The 19,332-nt window shown below is 40.5% G+C and overlaps 1 protein-coding gene across 1 annotated transcript in view; it reads right to left on the bottom strand.

The window, feature by feature from the left end:
- The window catches only part of si:dkey-215k6.1 (transmembrane protein 132C), a 261,586-nt gene extending 244,272 nt beyond the window's left edge, over window positions 1–17,314 (bottom strand). Inside the window, exon 1 of the mRNA XM_005924517.3 lies at window positions 16,423–17,314. Coding sequence (XP_005924579.1) covers window positions 16,423–16,504 — 82 coding nt within the window. The 5' untranslated portion in view covers window positions 16,505–17,314. The remainder of the gene's footprint in view (window positions 1–16,422) is intronic.
- Window positions 17,315–19,332: the final 2,018 nt, after the last annotated feature.

Raw genomic sequence — 19,332 nt, 5'->3', positions numbered from 1 at the left:
GAGAGAGAGAGAGAGAGACAGAGAGACAAAGAGAGGAATAAAGATGGCTGCTGACTGTGCCACAACTCAGCAGGCTGGGCAACATGACGATAAGTAATCGCCTCTGAACCACTGCACTAATGAGCAAACGCACAAGTACACACACATACACACAAATGGGCAGAAATTCGCACCAACCATACTATCTCACGCACCATGGTCGTCACTGTTTATACCTGTTGGAACAGACTAAACTATTTCACAAAAACGGCCTCAAATATATCTTGTATCAGATGACATGAACACACTCTCAGTTAACTTCCATACACAGAAGCAGATGGCCACACTCATGGAACATTATACAGTGTGTCTAATCCACAGCAGTCTTGTGTGCATTGGCTTTAGCGAGTGATCCATCAGGAACCCCGCTGCCATGCAGAGGTCAAACCCATCAACCCCAGAGACCGCTGCCAGGACAATGCGCACTTCAGCCAAGAACCAATCACAACAAGTCCTGCATGCCTCAAAGCACACCAAAGATCAACCCAATACAGGACAGGATGGAGTCTGAACTAAGTTTCAGTCCAAGCTTATGTAATACAGTGCTGCATAATGTGTGAAATTTATGTAAAGTTGTTCGGCCATTTATTATTTGGTCACCTAGAACCACACAACTGCTCTTTTGGGAATTTGAGTAAGCTATTAACCACAAGCGATCTTTGTATAAACAGTTCATTACTTGAGATAGCAATAAATTGGCAGTATAGAAAACAGACTTATTTTTTTTCTCCTAACTTCTGCCCTCTCCCAAGCTGCCGTTCACTCCTTAACAATTCCCCCACTGTTTTCCAAAATGGCTTCCCCCAACATATCCTCGATTGTACATTAAACGTGTTTGTTATGTAATCCCTGTGACCTCCGTATCCTCTCACCTTTTCTCCCACCACTCTTCCCTCCCTCTTCTTTTTCTCCTCGGTGCCTTTGGGTAAACATTTGTCAGTGTAACACAAGTGTCTCAGGTAAAGATATGCAGATTAACTTTAACTCGTTTGCATAACGAGCTCTTATTTGCCAGTCTAATTACGGTGGTATGCCGAGGCTGTCCCAGAGCTGCCCTCAGGTTTCATTAGTGGGGTTCGTTAAGAGGTTTGTTAACGGGCAGTGCTAATCGCTTCCTCCCTCTTGAGCAAATAGTGGAGTCTGAAAGTCCTGAAAAGACTCCCACTAAGCACACAGCAATGTTGGTTTAAAAGACACACCGACACACATACACACAGCTTTGAAAAGCAAACACACTCACAAACACACAACTTCCTTCCAAACATGCTGCGCACACATCCACACATATGTTTGCTCAGTAGTCAAGAGACCAAAGAGCTGGTCAATGTATTGAAGACATTTCCTTTACACACAGGAAGTTTACTCAGGGTAAAACCACTCACACACTGTCTATGGGGACTTGGGATTCAAATAAGGTAATCCATGCTTTTAAAAGAGCAAAAAATAGACACACACATACACAGAGAGAGAGAGAAGCTCCCACAAGGTCAACAAGGCCTTTGAATATATTAAAGAAACTCCTAACAGCCAAACAACCAAAAGCCACACTGTTATTTCCAAATAAAGAAAGAAGACATAAAGCCCACCAGTAGAGTAGAGAATGAATGATCAGACATTTCGAATGGCATCCATTTAGGTAAAAAAAAAAAATTGAAAAGAAATCAAAGCTGGTGACAATTACTTTGGATAGCCCTCAATAGAAACGTATTAATTGATTTTGCTCAAACTCAACTGTGTTTCAGGGAAAGGGGCCAGAGTGGCATTCCAACCCATCGTTTCATGAAGAATTCAAAGAAAATTGTGCCTGTTGACACTTTCTATAATTGTACCCCTATATTAGAATACACACAAAAAAGCAAGTCCAACTACAGAAATGACTGAGCAAGACAGTTACATAAAAAATTATTTATTGCCGTCTCCTTCATATTATCTCATTATCTCATTTATGCCTGAAAATTCGACCACAATACCTGAAAATTAGTTATGTATACCTCTAATTTACAAGATTAAATACACTTAGAAGGAAAAATAATGCTACCCAGACTTAATTTTTATCAGTACTATGAAAACCCGTTGTTAATTAATGCAAGCCTGAAGAGAAAAAGGGTGGACATTGAAGTTCTCCCTTTAATTTAGTCACTGTCACTTTCTTGAAGTCCAGTGCATAATTTATCCAAACAAATAGAAAAGGCTGAATGCTAAAAGACTGGCAGAAAAACCCGTATTAAAGTTAAAAGTTTAACAAGCAACAAGCAGTAGAAAGAAATTTCAGAACTTTAACAACATAAGGAAATTAAAACAACGAGGAAACTGAAATTCATGTGAGGTTGAAACAATGGGAAAATAAAAAAGGTCAGATTGGTGGTTTATAATTCTCTCCAGAAAGCCTGAACAAGACATTTTCTAGGACTGTGTAGTATTCACTAAGTATAGTCTCTTTTAGTGAGTCACTGTCTGTAATCACTAAGCTGTCACTGTGATCTTCAACAGATGCGGCTTTAATTGTTCATTTCTTAAGCGCAGCCTGATGCCAAATCTCACTGAGATGTCAGTGTTCTGGTCTAAGTAATTTTCATGCAGCGATTTTTTAGCAAAACCACTGCCATTTGTTTGCATCTTGATTAGCATGTAGGCTGCTCTGTCAATCATAGCTAATGCACAAGTAACTGTAATCTTTTACTTCGGTAAGAAATTGTTAAATTAAGACAGAGTTCAGCTAATGTTCTAAAAAGAACAGGTACATACAAAATACAAAGCTGGAGTCTCATTTGGGTAACTTTTACTTTATGAGCTTTTTTATTCAATTACTCTGTGTAGTCTTGCCACTACTCCATCTCTGAATCCCTCTCCCTAGCCTCTTAGTAGGCCTTAGGGATTGATGCCCAAAGTCCTTACAACGTCTCTCTTTGACAGGCAGAGTGCAGCCGAGTTGATCATGTTAAACATTATGCAGATGGAGTCCTGAAGCCACTGGGAGTTTTGTAAATAGTGAAAATCTCCACAGTAAAGCTGGCCTACAGGCTAAGAGAAACACTGAATGAAATATTAAATATCTTGCTGTCCCTCGCACTCAAACCACAGCTTTTTCTTCAACAAACACATCTTCTATCCCTTTGTTTTCCAGGTATGTTCATCTCCTTGTTTCTTTAACCTCTGCTCCATCTGTTTTCCCCCTTTTCTGTGACCCATAATTTGTTTGTTATTTCAACTTCAACTTACAATCCTCCTTCTTTCTCCACTTATTTACTGCTTTTCTGTTCTTCTCACCTCATCTAACTCCAATCTTACTCTCTTCCCCCCTAAAACTCTTATTTCACACTGCTAGATTTTCATCCTCTTTTCATTTCTCTCTCACTCACTCTCTTCATCTCTGCGTCCTATTTTTTCACAGCGCCCAGATCGTGGCCTGGCCCGGCCTTTTAATGTCCCCCTTTACTTCTCTCTCCCTCCCTTTTTCTCAGACTGTAGCTAATCCCATCAAGTGTTTGCAGCCGCCCTGAGCCACACATTCTAACTCTACGTACAATAACAAATAAAGAAATAAACACCTGTGAACACAAACTTATTAAAAAATGTTTGTGCAATCACACACAGGCTGTAAGGAGCTGTCCAAAAGCTATCAGCACAAACAGACAAGCACGCACATAATCACTTACATTGACATTTCATTTGAATGTCTAATTTTATATTTTACTCACTTTGTGCCTCATGCTCTTTTTAGCTCCGATGATGACCTACAGTAAAAGGGGAAATTCTTTATAACAAAAGAATACAAATTTGATTGTCCTTGATTAGTGACAACCTTGAATCTCCTTGATTAGTCCCCTGGTGTGAAAATTTGGTAAGAAGAACACTTTCAACTGTGGTGAACAACTAATTATAGAGAGACATTTCAAGTAAGTCTGTTATCTATCAGTTTAACAAGCACATTTCCCCACCCGATACAGCTGAGACAGCCGTTGACATGCCAGCTACAGGCCCACGAGCTGGTGAGGCAGCCTTATGGCATTTGCCATTCCGCATAAAGTGCTATTTACCATTTTATGTGGAGGATGTAAAGGAACAATTCACAGTCATGCAGGAAGAGAGACTGGATAGGCACAGGAGGACAATGTACCTATCAGACATAACTTTCAAAAACATATATTTAGTGGATTCCCATTAAAAGGTCAAAACAACTCTGTCCCATCAGGGTGTGGACACTGGGTTTCCAGGGATCTCTTGTGGTTTCTAGAACTGGGATGTGTTCAGCAAACAATTTGGGGTTTAGGGGGTTATGCTGTCCTTTTTTTGGCAATTTTTTCAAGTGAGATCTGGAGAGTTTGGAAGTGAAAGTCTTCGTCTCTTTGTTCTATTATTAAAGATTTTTTAATGGAACATTATCCTAATGTGGGAAACTGATACTGTCGAAGACTGCTGTTGCCACTGGAGGGAGCTTGGTTTGCAACAACGAGGGCTGGTGATACATGTCAAATAACATGTGAATCACCAGGTTTTCATGAAGAACATTGCTATGCATTTAACAAGATGATTAATGTTATTTAGTTCATCTGTCAGTGACTATGATGTAGCTGATTCAGGTGTTGAACATTCACGCAGTCTCCAAACATTTAAGGATTACGAGGATGTTGTTGCCAACTGGTGCTCTATATCCTAGATGAATTGAGCTAAACACCAGCTAATGGATATGATCCATCTAATCACGGTTTCACAACTATAATTTTCATGCCTTTAATTAAAATTGCAACTTCAAATCACTGCTGTTTAGAATACTTTGGATTACCAGTCACCTCTTGGTCGACTGTCTGGATGTGAAGCCTAAAGAGTAAAATGGAATCCAAACGTATTAGCCCAGTTCATATGTTTAAGCTCATTGAATTACCCCTTTAAGCACAAAACAACACACTCTCTCAATCTCTGTCAAACCTGCAGCACTGTTCTTGGTTTCATACACAAACACACAGCTGAAGATGGCGCTTTTTGGTCTTTTAGTCTCCCCAAGGACAAGAGTAAAACAACAGACAGGCTAATTGATTTCTGTGCCCTCTCTAAAGTGATTGTCATGCTCCACTAACACAATGCACTTGCTTTCTCACTTTCTAGGGGTTTTTTTCCCCACCACATGCAGTTTCAGGTTCAAAATCAATTTGGCTTGGATGAAAGTTTTCAATTTCATTAGCTTTATCAAATAGAGCACTGTTAACAAGCGGCGGTAATAGAAAATCATTTAGGCCGAGCAGCTCACACACTCTCAAAGGACTGGTTAAGAGGTACTCAAAAAGGGAGATATAGAACTGGAGAGGGAGGGAGAAAGAGAACAGGAGAAAAAAAGGGTGACACTAGGGAAAATATTGACAGGAGACAGCGCGAGAAAAAAAAGTGCAAAAGTGTGAAAAAGAAGGTGGGACAAAAAGGTGCAGAAAAGGGGAGATGATGTCTAAAACTCAGAAGCAAAAGATGATGTGATGGAGTGAGAAAGATAAGAAATAGAGAACAGTAATGACGGAAAATGCAGTGGAAGAGAGTAAGTAAAAAAGATGAATGTGACAAAGGCAGGAGAAATCTAAGACGGCTGCAGCAAAAGATAGAAAGAAACCAAAAGATAAAATGTTAGAGTGATTGATGACCTTATGGAAATGTTTAAATGAGCAAAAATTGCACTTTAAAGCCTGCGAAGAAACAGAATGCAAAGATGAAAAAGAGCAAGGAAGTCAGGGAAATTTGTCTCTTCCCCTCATGTAAGTATTGCCCCATTAAACTCCTATTATTGCTCCTCAGATGTTTGTCAGATAATTAATGCTGTGATGAAAGAACATAAATAAACGATTAGCCATCAAAAGACTCGGGCCTGTAGCAGACCACCAGCTAAATACTACCACTTCAGTGAAGGAAAAAGCGATAGGAAATCAATCACTAGAATAAGTAATACAGCAGAGGACTGCAGAGGCGAAGCAGAAATCTGACAAACTGAGAGGAGACTACGAAAGAATGATGGATTTACAGACTGGATGTTGGAAGGAAAGTAAAAGAGAAAAACAAAAATTATTGTACTGCTTCTTGCCTGCCTTATGAAAAAAGTTATTTCTAGAAAAACGTTATTGCTCCCTAAGGTAAATGTTGCTTTAGTAGTGGCACGGTGCTGCAAAAGTGCTGCAAAGAAAAACTACATACAGCTTTCTGATTGAAAACAGAAAAATAGAAGGAATGCAAACATAAAAAACACAGTTAAGGTGTTAATTTCAACACTTTTTCATTTCAGTTTGCCTTCTAAAGTAGTAGCATGAAGGAGCTTTTAACACAGTATGAAATTTGAAATTAGTAAACATTATAACATAGTCAATAAAATGTCTATCAATTCCAGCCCGTTAATTACTTAAACAATGCTTCATTCAAAAACATGGAGTAAAATAAACTGATAAGCAATCCAGATTATTGACTTGCAATGTTATTTACCGTTTGCAAATGCTCCCAGAGAACTCACAGAGACGGTATTGCAAACGGTAAAGCAAAGGCTCTGATGCCACATGATTTATAACGTAATGTGTCTGTTTGTGTTTCTCTACCTTTTCTTTTCATGAGATCTCAGCAATCCAATCTATGTCACACTTTGGGGGTGCTTTACGAGGGAACCAAGGAATTCTAGCATTGGTTAAAACTTTTTTCTGTTACACTTTCACAACAGTTAGACAGCCAGCTTTTTAACAAGCAAGACAGGCAACAGACGAAGGCCATTAGAGCACTCCCAAGGGTTGAAAAACTTTACTTCGGAGCAATGGCTCAAAATGTGGCAACCACAGCAACCGCAACCCCCTCCCGCTTAAACGACCAATGGATGATCTGCAATGACATCTCAGTGAGAAACCTCTCTGGAGGAGCTCCCTCGATATCAGCCCACTGGAGTTTATGTTATCTTTCGCAGCGATCAGACATCCTGCTATTTATGTTACTAATATAGGGATTATGTCAAAGCAAGCAACTAATTCAAGTCATGTTTTCATTTAATTATTAAGCAGTGATCAGCTAGCATTAGCTACACTTCTTAGGCGCATTTGTGGAGTAGATTTTTACAAAGAAGCACACACACACAGGAAAAACTCTGCACGCCACACATCTGAATCATTGCAGTTAAAAGAACCTAGAATGCCAGTGTACTTCAGGACATACCCAATTTTTCATATCGTGATTGTATTCTACGAACTGCAGTCAGCGTCACGGAGAAATGAAAGGCTACCTGTTCGGCTGCTCGTATTTATCATACTTTAGCACTTAATTTCCTTCAAAGCTCCAAACACGCATACAGCACATACCAATAAATTACATTCAATCAAAATTCAATGAGAGAAATGAGAGCTAATGTTAATCCATTGTTAGATTGCTCTGAGTCATTGTGTCATGGGGATAATGATCAGCCAGCTTCTCTTATGTGCACATTTTCACACTCAGAGTGTGCAGCTAATCAGCCAAGTGAAGCTAATGCAGGGGGAAATGTGTTGCTGATTAGTTCAACCTTAAACCCCAAGACATGACTTCCAGACCTACACTAGTTGTCGCACACATACACACAAACAGACATGCACGCAGGAATGCACACACAAAATTAGTCCAGCTATTCATGCTAATCTGAGGGAAAATGACTTGCTCATTAGCAAGACCCTTAAACCTCTCGACAGGCCTTTGAAACCCATGCCGTCTCATGGTCACAGAGCATACACAGAAATGCAGGCTCACCAAGCACACACTGGCCTCTGCAGAGGAAGTTGGACTATTCAAAACTACTTAGGCTCATTAACTGACTTTCAATAAGTGTTGGAGTGGATTCTATTAATAGCAAAAATGTAAACAGAGCAGAATTTACCAATGACGATACAAAGTCCAGAGCTGAATTTACAGAGCGGATGCTTAAAACTTGTGCCAAATAAAATCAATTACATAAGTCCTCAAGATTTGGTGAATGGGTGATGATCTGTATTCTATCAGTACAAAAAATCAGTAGAAAAAAAAACACGTAATGTGTTTTCATTAAACAAATCCTAAATTTTTATTCCTTCTCCAGTTCAATTTAGCAGTATTACTTTCAGCGTTTACCTTCTAAATGTATACACACACACACACACACATCTCAGAAGCCAGATTTAAGAGGTCTGGTTCTGATCTTTCCTTTTTTTTCTCAACTTTCTGAGGGTACAATCAGTAAGTTGTGCAAAGGATTTTAACTTCTCAGTCTCTTTTCATTTCCCACACAGCTATTTCCATCAGTGTTTCCTTTGAAATGGTCTGCTGTTTTGTATGAGTCATCACACTGACTGGTTACGCTAGAAAAGAACTACTTTTGATGAAGTGTTTCCCAGCCACATCGGAAGCTAAATGTATTTTAGCTGGTTCCAACAGCCACACTGAGGCCAAGAGTGACTTGTTGTGCCGTCACATACTAGCAGTATCATTTACGTATAGGGAAAACAGGTGGAACACCTGCATTAGTTGTTTTGCTGTTGATAAAACAGAAATAGATGCATAAAGAAGAAAAGCGATCTTTCTTTCTTGATTTAACTAATGTAATATTGAATACTGGTGTGAGGAGAGGATGCGTCAGAAACTCTTTAACCATCCAATAAGCCCTTCTGAGCTTTTAAAGTTTATTCTTTAAACACACATAAGGTGGAGAATTTTGAAATTATTTTGCTGCAGTGTCAAGTATAGTATCTACATACATATTACATGTACATATTACATAACTTTGTGTTACGACCCGGCTCAAAAGCCAAAAACATAACTAAGGAGACGAACACAAATAAGGTCACCCTGAGTGGAGTCAGTTTTTTGTTTTTGTTTTTTAAAAAAAAGGTTTATTACAAACTATAAACAGAAAACCGACAGGGCTTTGTTCAACATGCCACTGGGCAACCAATTAACTCAATAGAAAAATACAGCTGAGTAAAAAAAATGACAACTCTAAACAGGTTAAGCTCAACCATACACCGGGGTAACCCGCAAAGTTCACCACTATGAACAGAGCTGAGCAAGCACGGTTCACAGAGGGAAGCAGAAAGGGCAAGCTGCACAGTCTCCAAAGCAGCCGCCCTGAGTGAAGGATTTCCAGTCTTTTGTAGTGGCAGGTGAGCACGTTCACAGGATTCCCAGGCAGCCAATCGCCTATGTGAGTTGAGACAGTGCCATCTGCATGGACAGGGGCTGGCACAAGTCTCCCGCTAGCCAGTCGTCGGAGAGTCCTGGCACTCTTGGACTTGCTTGGAGGGAAAAGGGCGGTCTCACTCCCTCCGAGGCCCAGGGCCATAACACTTTGTTTCAACCATTTTTTAATTATAGGACCTTAATGAATGTAAGCCTCAACTTTATTTATACAGCACTAATTCACAACAACAACCACCTCCAGTTGATGTTTTATTGTCGGACAGAGATAATGCAATATTATAGAAAAAAAACAACAATGTAAAACCCAACGATCAGAATATCCTCTATGAGCAAACACTTGGCTACAATGGAAAGGACGAACTCCCTTTTAACAAGCAGAAACCTCCAGTAGAACCAGGGTCAGGGAGGGACAGCCATGTGCCACAATTAGTTGGGGGATTAGAGTAAAGAGGAGAAAACACAACACACACTGTGGAAGAGAGTAAATGAAAGTTAACATGCAGTGGTGGTATATAATTACATGAGGATTTTAAAAAAGGAAGTAAAAGTAAGAACAAGTTCAGTGCATCATGGTGTTCCCCGCCAGCCTTATCCAACAGAGGCATAACAAAAGGATGTTCCAGAGTCACACAATTCCTCTCTAACTATACACTTTATCAAAAACAACATTCTCAAGCATAATCTTAAAAGCAGAGTGTGTGTCTGTCTCCCAAAGTTGAACTGAAAGCACTGATCCTGAGTGAATTCAAGCAGGTTTGAAGCAAGGGTTTTGTGAAATACAATCAGCAAATCTCTGGCATTACATGAATTTACCTATCATTCACATTAAAATAGACAAGCTACAAAAAAGATAAATATACTAACAACGAGATTGCACTATACTCTTTCTAACATTAATGCATGAAACTACAAACTAAGAGGCTGTAAATTTAATTATAAATGTACATTGATTCAAATAACTGAAATAACATGCTCTAAGAATTTCCTTCTAAGCTATGACACTAATTAGTCTTAGTAATTTCATCGTTCTCTCTGCAGCCTACCAAAGTATGACATCTCTGACACATACACAAATATTAATGTGAAGAGAGATGATGCTTGTCATGATCCGGGTGTGTGCTAGTGTGTCTCCCTCCGAGCCGGCATCTCCACCCCTGGGAGGGGCCTCTGTGTTCTGCTGATTGCTCGCACCTGTGGGTGATTAAGCCGGGGACTCATAAGGCCAGCGCACTCAACCTCTCTTCGCCAGATTCTCAGCCAACCCTAGTTAGTGCAGGCCACCACTGTGATTTCGCACACTTCTTGAAAACTACCTTGTCTCATCATGTGTTTTCTTTCATAGCCACGCACCAAGTTGCCAGACACAAATCTCCGCCGAAGAGCTCCGATCCGGAAGCTGGCCCTTCTGACAGTCCCACGGGCTGTTCACCCGACTCACCTGCCTGCCTCCCTGCCTCAACGCCAGGTATTTCGGACCACTTACCCCTTCATGCCACTACAGACCACCCACAGCAAGTACACAGTACTAAGGAAAATTCAGAACGACTAGCTTGCCCGTATTTCTCCCGAACCATACCTGAACGTCTGTACTCTATTTACAGTGACTCTGACCCTTGCCCCAGACCCAGTTTGACTCTCCCTCCAGCCCAATTCCCGGAACTGCTGTTTCCACTGACCAACGACCAGATTGCTTACTTAGCCCAGGCTGCTTAAAACCCCTTTGGTTTAATTGTGGCATTTAGCACTTGTTAAACTCACATTCCAGTTTCCTGATTGTGAACACTTACTGAGAAAATAAACGTTGTCACTGAAACTACTTACGTGCTGTTCGGCGCCCAGCATTTGAGTCCTTTCCCTTTTGAGGCGGCCTCAAATATATTGTGTTCTCAAACCCTTTGACCACTTGTATCTCTGAGAAATCAGTCTGTTCTTCTGGTCCTATTAAACAGTTCTCCTAAATTTGAAGTTCAAGAGAACCGGACAGGTAGACAGATACTGTAACCAAGAAGCCTAACGTAAAAACAATGTGAGTCTTATTGTGTGTGGCCACGTGTGTGTAAGTGATAGGTGTAAATATCTATACCCTTTGCATCCTTCTTGGTGAGATTTGCTGATACAGAATGAAGTGACACAAAAGGTGAATACACTCACAAGGTAAGATCCTATCTCCCTGTCTGTCACTTTCTTCGCTGAAGAGAGATGATGCTCTCGAACTCCAACAAATGAAAGATTTTTGTGAAAGTCATAAAGATGAAAACAGGAAAACAAAACAAACCTACACACTTCAGTAACATTCTAGGCTTTGGATAATTAACAAAATATTAATGAATGGTGATAAAATCAGGTTCAAAAGGGAAAAGAAAAATAAGCTTAAAGGGCATCAAGTATTCAAATATTCTTAAGCTTTTCGCTTTTGTTTCATGCTGGAAACATGACAAGACGAATAACACTTGAACCTGCCAGCTGGCAGAAGTCTGTCTATTTTTTGTGTGGTGCTGAATATTGTTGGCCCAATATATTGTAAGAAATATTCACAACTAATAGAAGGTGAAAATAAAATGTAGATATTAGTGACAGGTCTTTGCTGACAACTCAAGGAACAAAACAGTGAATTAATAAAACCTTCACCCGGTATGTCTGAAGTTTCAGCAGCTTCACAAACTGGCATTTGATTAATGTTCAGCCCTACAATCTTTTCTGCTAGTGCAAAAAATATATATATTAAATCCTATGCGTTGTTATATTGACTGATTCTGTACTTTCCGGATGACAGGCAAGTGAACGACACCAGCAGCCCTGCAGTGATTCAGTAAATCTGTAGCATGCAAGACACCTCCAAAAAAAACAAAGTTAAACTCATGAATGCTGAGAAAAAGGAGGCAGTCAGTGGAGAGTGTCTCATGTCCACTCCATCGAATACACCCCTTTTTTTGTTTTTCAGTGTCTGTGTGACCTTCTCTGTGCTTTCTCTCTCTCTCTCTGTGTGCTCTACCCTCTCACTTTCACCACGACAAAGAGGCTATATGAGCATGTGCATATGTGTATGACAGAGAGGCAAAGTGAAAAAGGCTCAAACTGAAGTGGCATGATTTTCTAACAATGTGGCGTTTAGAAGTAGCACTCACATCTCACGCTTTCTTTCTCTTCCACATATCCCCTTTTGCTTTCATGAGTAAATGTTAGAAGTTCACATTTCCTATCTCTGAAATGCCCCTTGTCTGATTTACAATCTTCTCTGTTGCTTGTTTTTCACAGAATAAGCAGCCTCTGTGTGCGAGTGTGTTTGAATGTGCTGTATATGCGTGACAGTGGCTCTGTGTGCACAGCAAAGAGTGATGCGAGTGCGTGCCTGAATGATTCAGTCGGTGAATGAAACCAACAATGAGACACAAAGAACCCAGGGAGTGAAGGCGGCATATAGAAAGGCCAAGGTGAGAAGTCCCGTGACTGTTTTTTTATATGCAAGTGAGGTCTTTACACTGACTGCACACCAAACCATGCAGACTCTGAGTCACTATGGGGACCTCAGTGTTGGTGTCTTCTGTGACAGACTGGTCCATTCTGTTTCAATGGTTTAAGGTGTAGTTTAGCTTGTGGTTAGGTTGGGGTTAGAATTAAGGCAGTAGGGAATGCTGGGGAATTAGAGTTCCCATAGGGATAGTAAAACAAATGTGTTTGTGCATGTAGGTGTGTGTATGTGTCAGTGATTTTATGTCAGTAATTATTGATGCTCCGTATTCCATGAGTAATGGTGCGTAGTGCTGACACTCTGCTACAGGTTAACGGTGTAGCGCGAAACACGCTCAAGCACATGGGGTGAAACACACTGGGCAAAACACACACACATGTATACACACATATATATACTGAACAGTGCACCCCCCACCCCTCCCATCTTTGACAAATAAAGTACAATCTGCCACATAGCTATTCCAGCGACTAGTGCTGGAAAGGAGCAGTTCGCTGTCATTAATGTCTGTGAAACTGTGGAGCGAGACTGATGAGATTTCCTGATTTACACTTTTTAAATGGCCCCAGTCTGGCAATTGGAAACAAGCATATTCCTTCAATACGCATCAAGAGTATAACCCAGGGCCTATGCATATACTGATATTGAAGAGTTTCAAAAAGACCAACTAAAATATTTATATTTATTAAATTCTTTTTATTTTTATTGGTGTGGGGCTGTTACAAACTCGGTGTAATAATAATTGTGCATTTGTATGATACATTACATCTACAGTAAACTTATTTTAGTACAAATATCAGTCAGTAAGGAATAGACGACAAAACCAAATTATAAGGATTTTTTTAAAGGAGTTTTTGATTTGACGTCCCAAACTCATGAACGGTGCATAGGAAGAGTAATTTCTGTTATTTCATAGGAAAGTGGTACTGGAAGTGGAATTTTTTTCTCAGCTCATCTGTCATAGCTGTTTCAGTTTTACGACAAACGGTTACGACAAACCATAAACTAATTCAGTGAAACTGCATCAGTCGCTTTTGCAGCTAAATTTTTTAAAAAACTTTCAAACTAAGTACCAAAAAAAAAAAATATCAGCCATATCTCACTGCATGAGAGGGTGTACGGCTTCTAAACCACCCACCCATGACCTCCTGCTAAGATTACAGACCTGAGACATTACCCCCAGTGACTTTTCAGCCTCTGAATCTTCCAGAACAAACTGTTTGCCTCTGAACTGGCACTTGTCAGATCCTTGGTGTTTGAACAAGCCTACAATGTCATCCTAGAGATGACCTGGATGATGAAATACCACAATGATGTAATTACAGTGAAACTGAGTGACATGAAAATAGAAATGCCAGTCATAAGGGTGACACAAACGGTGATATATTGGAAGATCAGGGTACAATAAATATCCCTAATTAGGAGGTGATGTGACATGTAATACTTAGAACAAAACAGAAAACTATCTCACATCTGAACAAAATGTCTTTCAAAGTTGTTAATTCTGGGACTGAAGTGAGGAGGTGGAAAATTGTGAAGTATTACAGATCGCAGCTACTGTATGACAGACAGCGGCATACACACAAATGCAGATGACTCAGGGCCTATGTGACTAATGGAGGGCACAGACATACACCTACTGTAAATGCGAGCATAGGCTGACACAGCCAATGTAGCAACAAATGAACAGGGAACACTTGCACCAAGGAACCACTTTGACTGTGTACTGAAACGGCAGAATGCACTGGCAGAGAGAGATAGAGTGAAGGCAAGGTTAATCTTTTGCTTTTTAAACAGCCTTAGGTGTGTTATTATTACACGATTAGAGCCAGATTTCCCCATGTGCCCAATGAAAACTGTTTAACCACAGCCGAGCTGCAGCGGACCTTAACCTGTACAGAGAGAGTGAGAGAGAAAGGGAGAGAGGGGGGAGCAATACTGACGACCATCCAAACCAGAAAAGCTGGTACTAAAAAGCAGTCAAAGAGCAATGTGTACAGACAAAAGTCACAGACCGTCCATGTCCCTACACTATTTTGCGTTTCATTCCACTAAGAGAAGAAGTGAGAATGTTACAGGAGAAGAGGGGAGAAATGTTTTAGATAATTTCAGTGTTTGGTTACTCAGCCGTTTTGCGGGACACAGCTGTTTTTCGGCGCGTCGACCCTGCTCGCCATCTCCAGTCCGTGCGCCTTGCGCCGCGAGCACAACGACCACCGTGCTCGGGAGCGCACAACGCAGTCACTGTTAACTGCTAAGTGAGCCGTGAGTGATCGGAGCTGATTAAAACACACAGATTCGACCGCGCGCACAAACACAGAAGACACTCATAGGAAACGTGATACTAATGCCGATGATTTGTCATTTGTCTTTAAAACGGAGGCGTAAAATCGCGCCCACGCTTTAAATGCAAAATATTCTAAAGCCTCGTTCCGATTGTGCTTCTTGCTTTTTTCCCTCCTCTGAGTCAGGTGGTGTTACCTGAGCAAAATTAATAATATCTCAGCTCTATTTTACAAGTGCTCTTGAGCACGAGAGTGAAAATCCTTTGCGCACTTCGGGCGCTGTGAATAAGAACCCCCCGATGTGGATTCAGTTGATCTTATAAGACCAGTTAAACTGGAGTGTCGTGGTTTTTACGAGTCAGGTCAGATTTATAAAAAGGGGCTTTTAAGTTCTGCAAATAAGTCAGTTATTCACTTAACTGGATAATGGAGATATTAACCGCTCTCTTCTTTCTTAATGTGTCCAATTCCCGACAAAGACAGAATCTTATTATTGCTTCTTTTAACTTCAATTAACATAGGCGAGTAAGGCAATTACTAGTCGTTTTCTCTGTTCGTCGACACTCGAGTACATTTTAAAAGAAGAAAAATGGTTGATTTTCTTTCCGTTTGAGGGACTTCGTGTCATTAAAAATCCTTTAGATCTTTTTTTCTTTTTTCAAACAAGGGACAACCTCTAGAGCTTGTTTGAAGTGTGCAGCAGAAAATGTTTGCAAACAGTCAGTGCTGATCCCGCCCCCCACTATAGAAAAGCAAGTATAGTTTTGTCCAGGAAACACTCAGGTCTTTCCTCTCAGAGAACTCAAACTGGCACATGAGCAAGTCAGCAACTAGCCAGGGTTCGCGTGTCTCAGGTGGCACCAGTTAGAATGCATCTGTCATTTGAGCTTGGACTCAATTACTTATTATTCTACACACATGAGGGGATACATGAGGCGTCAAGGTGAATACTGGCTATTCGGTTGTTATTTAGGAGACGAGAAATTGCCTTTTCTGGGAATTTCTAGGCAAGTATCGTGATGTTGGCATAACCCCCTGTCGTTGGTTACCATCTCAGTAAAAAAGCAAAAATGGTGTGAATTACTTTAACTTGGTCAGTGTGACACTTCTAAGACACTTAAGTTATTATTAACATTGTTTCCTTGCAGGATAGCAAGCTGGGTAACTAAGTTTTGTGTTTGGTTTCTCTTCACCTCACTGTTATAGTTCAATTTCTAACCGTCTTCGGGGTATCTATTCGCCCTAGGAAACATTTTAACAAAAAGAGTTCATATAAATACAATTATAATGTATGCCTTTGTTGTAAGTACTACAAAAGTTATCAGTTTTGCCTATAATGTCGCATTTCTAAGATGACACCACAAATGAAATATCTAGATAAATAATAGCGAGCGGGAATTTCCGTTTTCCAGTCCAGAACAATGAAATAACAGTAAGTAAAGCTGGCAACAAGTTTTTGTTCGCACTTCCATTTCTTACCTTTCCACAGCAGAAGAAGAAGCAGCGTCTTCCAGAGGCGACACCCCAACGGCGCGCCTCCCTTTCTCCCGATCGTCTCCATCCCTCCAGTCGATAAAAAACCCCACGACTGTTCGCAATAAGGATTCAAAGGGCAATGTTTTAATTTCTATATTTCTTTCTCCTTTTGTTCCCACAGAAAGATTACTATCGCATTGGTGCCATCAATCTCATTTTCACCAAACTGCGCTCCCGCTGTGCTTGACCTAAGACACCGAGCAGATGAGATTTGGAGTAAACTATAAATCCTTCTTCAGTCAGTAATAAAGAGGAACCCCCCAATGGGCAATTCCGGTGCAAGCTGGCTTCTTTTTTTAATCCGCCTCCCCCTAAAAAACTCTCTCTCCTTCAAGTCAGAACCGATGAATGAATGAAATTCCCCGTAGTGAGCTTTTTTCCACCAGTGCGCTTCTCTGCCTTATTTATCCATACGGGACGGTTAAAGCTGACGGTTAAAGCGCTGTTCTCTTTGCCTTTGTCGCAGTTTTCTTTCTTGCAAAGTTTTTAAAATATTACCAGAGGGTCACACGAAGTCCCGAAAAAAAAGTGCACTTCACAGTGGACTTTGAAACAGTAAAAAGCAAAGACAAATCTGTCATTTAGGGCTCGCTTAATAAATTAAAATCCAAATTTTGCTCGCTCGGCAGCAGCTCCGTCCACTCTCCTTTCTTTTCCCTCTCTACCTTTCCTCCGACTATCGTCCTCTTGCTGTAAGTGTTGTCTTGTGTGTGCGCGTCTGGGTTCAACTTAAGAGTCTGTGTACACTCGTCCGTGGGATGGAGTGAGGAGAGGACAGAAGAGGAGGTCTGAAGCTTCCACCAGCCGGCAGAGGTAGGAGGAGGAAGAGGAGGAGAAGGGGGGCTAACAGCGACTGGGGCAGAGGAGGGTGAGGGATAAGGGCGGGATTTGGAGATTTGAATGACAGTAAAGTAACCAATCGAGTGTATAGAACTTTATTTAGATTTTTTCTTTTTTTCCGAATTGTTTTATAAGATGCATTAATATGTTTTTTCCTTACTTTCTTAATACTGGGTCATTGTGGTAAAGAAACAAATACCCACACTGCAACAACAGGAACTCTTTAAGAGGATAGATTTTGCTGCTCTTACAATAATAATGAAAACACGGGAAAATTAGCTGCAGGTGATCTACAATAACACATCAGTGCGGAGGAAACAGGTTAAGGATATATCCAAGAATAATGGAGCTTCTGATGTTAACGAGATTAAGAAAAAAAAGTTTACAATATGAATATGTCCTATAAGAAGAGGCCTATTTCTCCGCGTTGTTTGTGTGTATTGGTCTCAGCGAAGTGCGTGCACAAAGTCTCTCCCTGCATTATTCATACAAAGACACACGCTACACCTGTTCTCTCCGTAATCGATAGAAGACAACTTCGCACGAGCACCCACCTATACGCACGCACGCGCGCACCAACCACTTTAACTGGCAGCTTGCACAACTGCTGAATGTGATCCATCAAGCACCTTGTGATAAAACTCATTCACTTTATATTGATAGGATCACTCTGTGTGTGTGTGTGTGTGTGTGTGTGTGTGTGTGTGTGTGTGTGTGTGTGTGTGTGTGTGTGTGTGTGTGTGTGTGGGACAGAGGGATGAACAAGTGAGAAGAGAAAGAACATTAGGCTCTTCTTTGAGTCCGAGATGATATTTCATATGGCAGCATCCCTGGTTCCCTTTGTCAGCTAAACGTGTAAAAGCTAAAGAGATGACATTGTGACTTATTGAATTGCAAATCAGTCAGGGAGAGGATGGGAGGATTTCCGGAGACGGAGATAGTCCTACGTGAGCCTTACTGCCTCTCTGCCTGTCTATCTGCTTGTCTGTCCAGCGACACGGCAATACGCTAAGGAGGAGCGACAGCCCCCCCTAGTGTCGCATTTAAAGAAGAAAGTCCAAGTGGCAGACCCCGCTGTCCATTCATCATTAACCTGTCTTTAATTAGCAGTGGGCCTACATGTGATTATCACTGAAGAAGCCCTGCTGCTGATGTAAAATATCGCTCTGTCACTTCTGTCTGTTCCTTTCACAGTGCTTACCCATGTGTGCTTCATTGATCCGACATGCTGTTTCTCCACTTGTCCTTTTCCTTGCTCCCTCACTTTAACCAAACACATTTTTCTGGCCTCTCAGTCACAAGGCAGTAACATCCACAGCATTCAAGCAACTGCCAACCCAACTACATTATAGTGCAGAACTGAATCAGTGCATTTTAAATTATTGTTATAGTGTCAAGTTATGGGGGTTTTTTTTCAGCTAAACTATGCATCTTGGGGCTACAGCTAAAGCAGATAATTAGTTCAGTAAGCATATGGTAGAAACAAGTAATATTTTTTACAATATTAATGTCTGGATACCAGTGAGGCCCCCACTGGTTGTAGAAAGTAAATTTGATACTGATTAATAAATTCAGATGCGACAAAAAATCTGTCTAAAAAAATCATCCTGTAGAAATAACAAAAGATAGATCATCTTAGTGTGTTCTGATTAAAAAACACAGCCACACAGGGTAATTTGAGAGCAAATAAATACTTTTCTTTTCTCCTTCATTTCAGTTGTCACTATTACAAATAAAATTTAGGAACGGAAGGAAATATTCACTAAAAGGAAGGCATTCATCACCAAGACTGCACTGTAATTATTAAGGGTAATTACTAACTAACTATAATTCAACAGCTGATTGCAAAAATGTGGTACTATAGTAAAACAATGCAATGATTTGCAAACCACCTAAACACTACAATTATTTGTGAGATATAGATAGATAGATAGATAGATAGATAGATAGATAGATAGATAGATAGATAGATAGATAGATAGATAGATAGATAGATAGATAGATAGATAGATA

The sequence above is a fragment of the Haplochromis burtoni genome, unplaced genomic scaffold (genome assembly GCF_018398535.1).
Source record: "Haplochromis burtoni strain Fernald_Lab_line unplaced genomic scaffold, NCSU_Asbu1 Contig_54, whole genome shotgun sequence".
Lineage (NCBI taxonomy): Eukaryota > Metazoa > Chordata > Actinopteri > Cichliformes > Cichlidae > Haplochromis > Haplochromis burtoni.
This window is presented reverse-complemented; position numbering and strand designations above follow the sequence as displayed.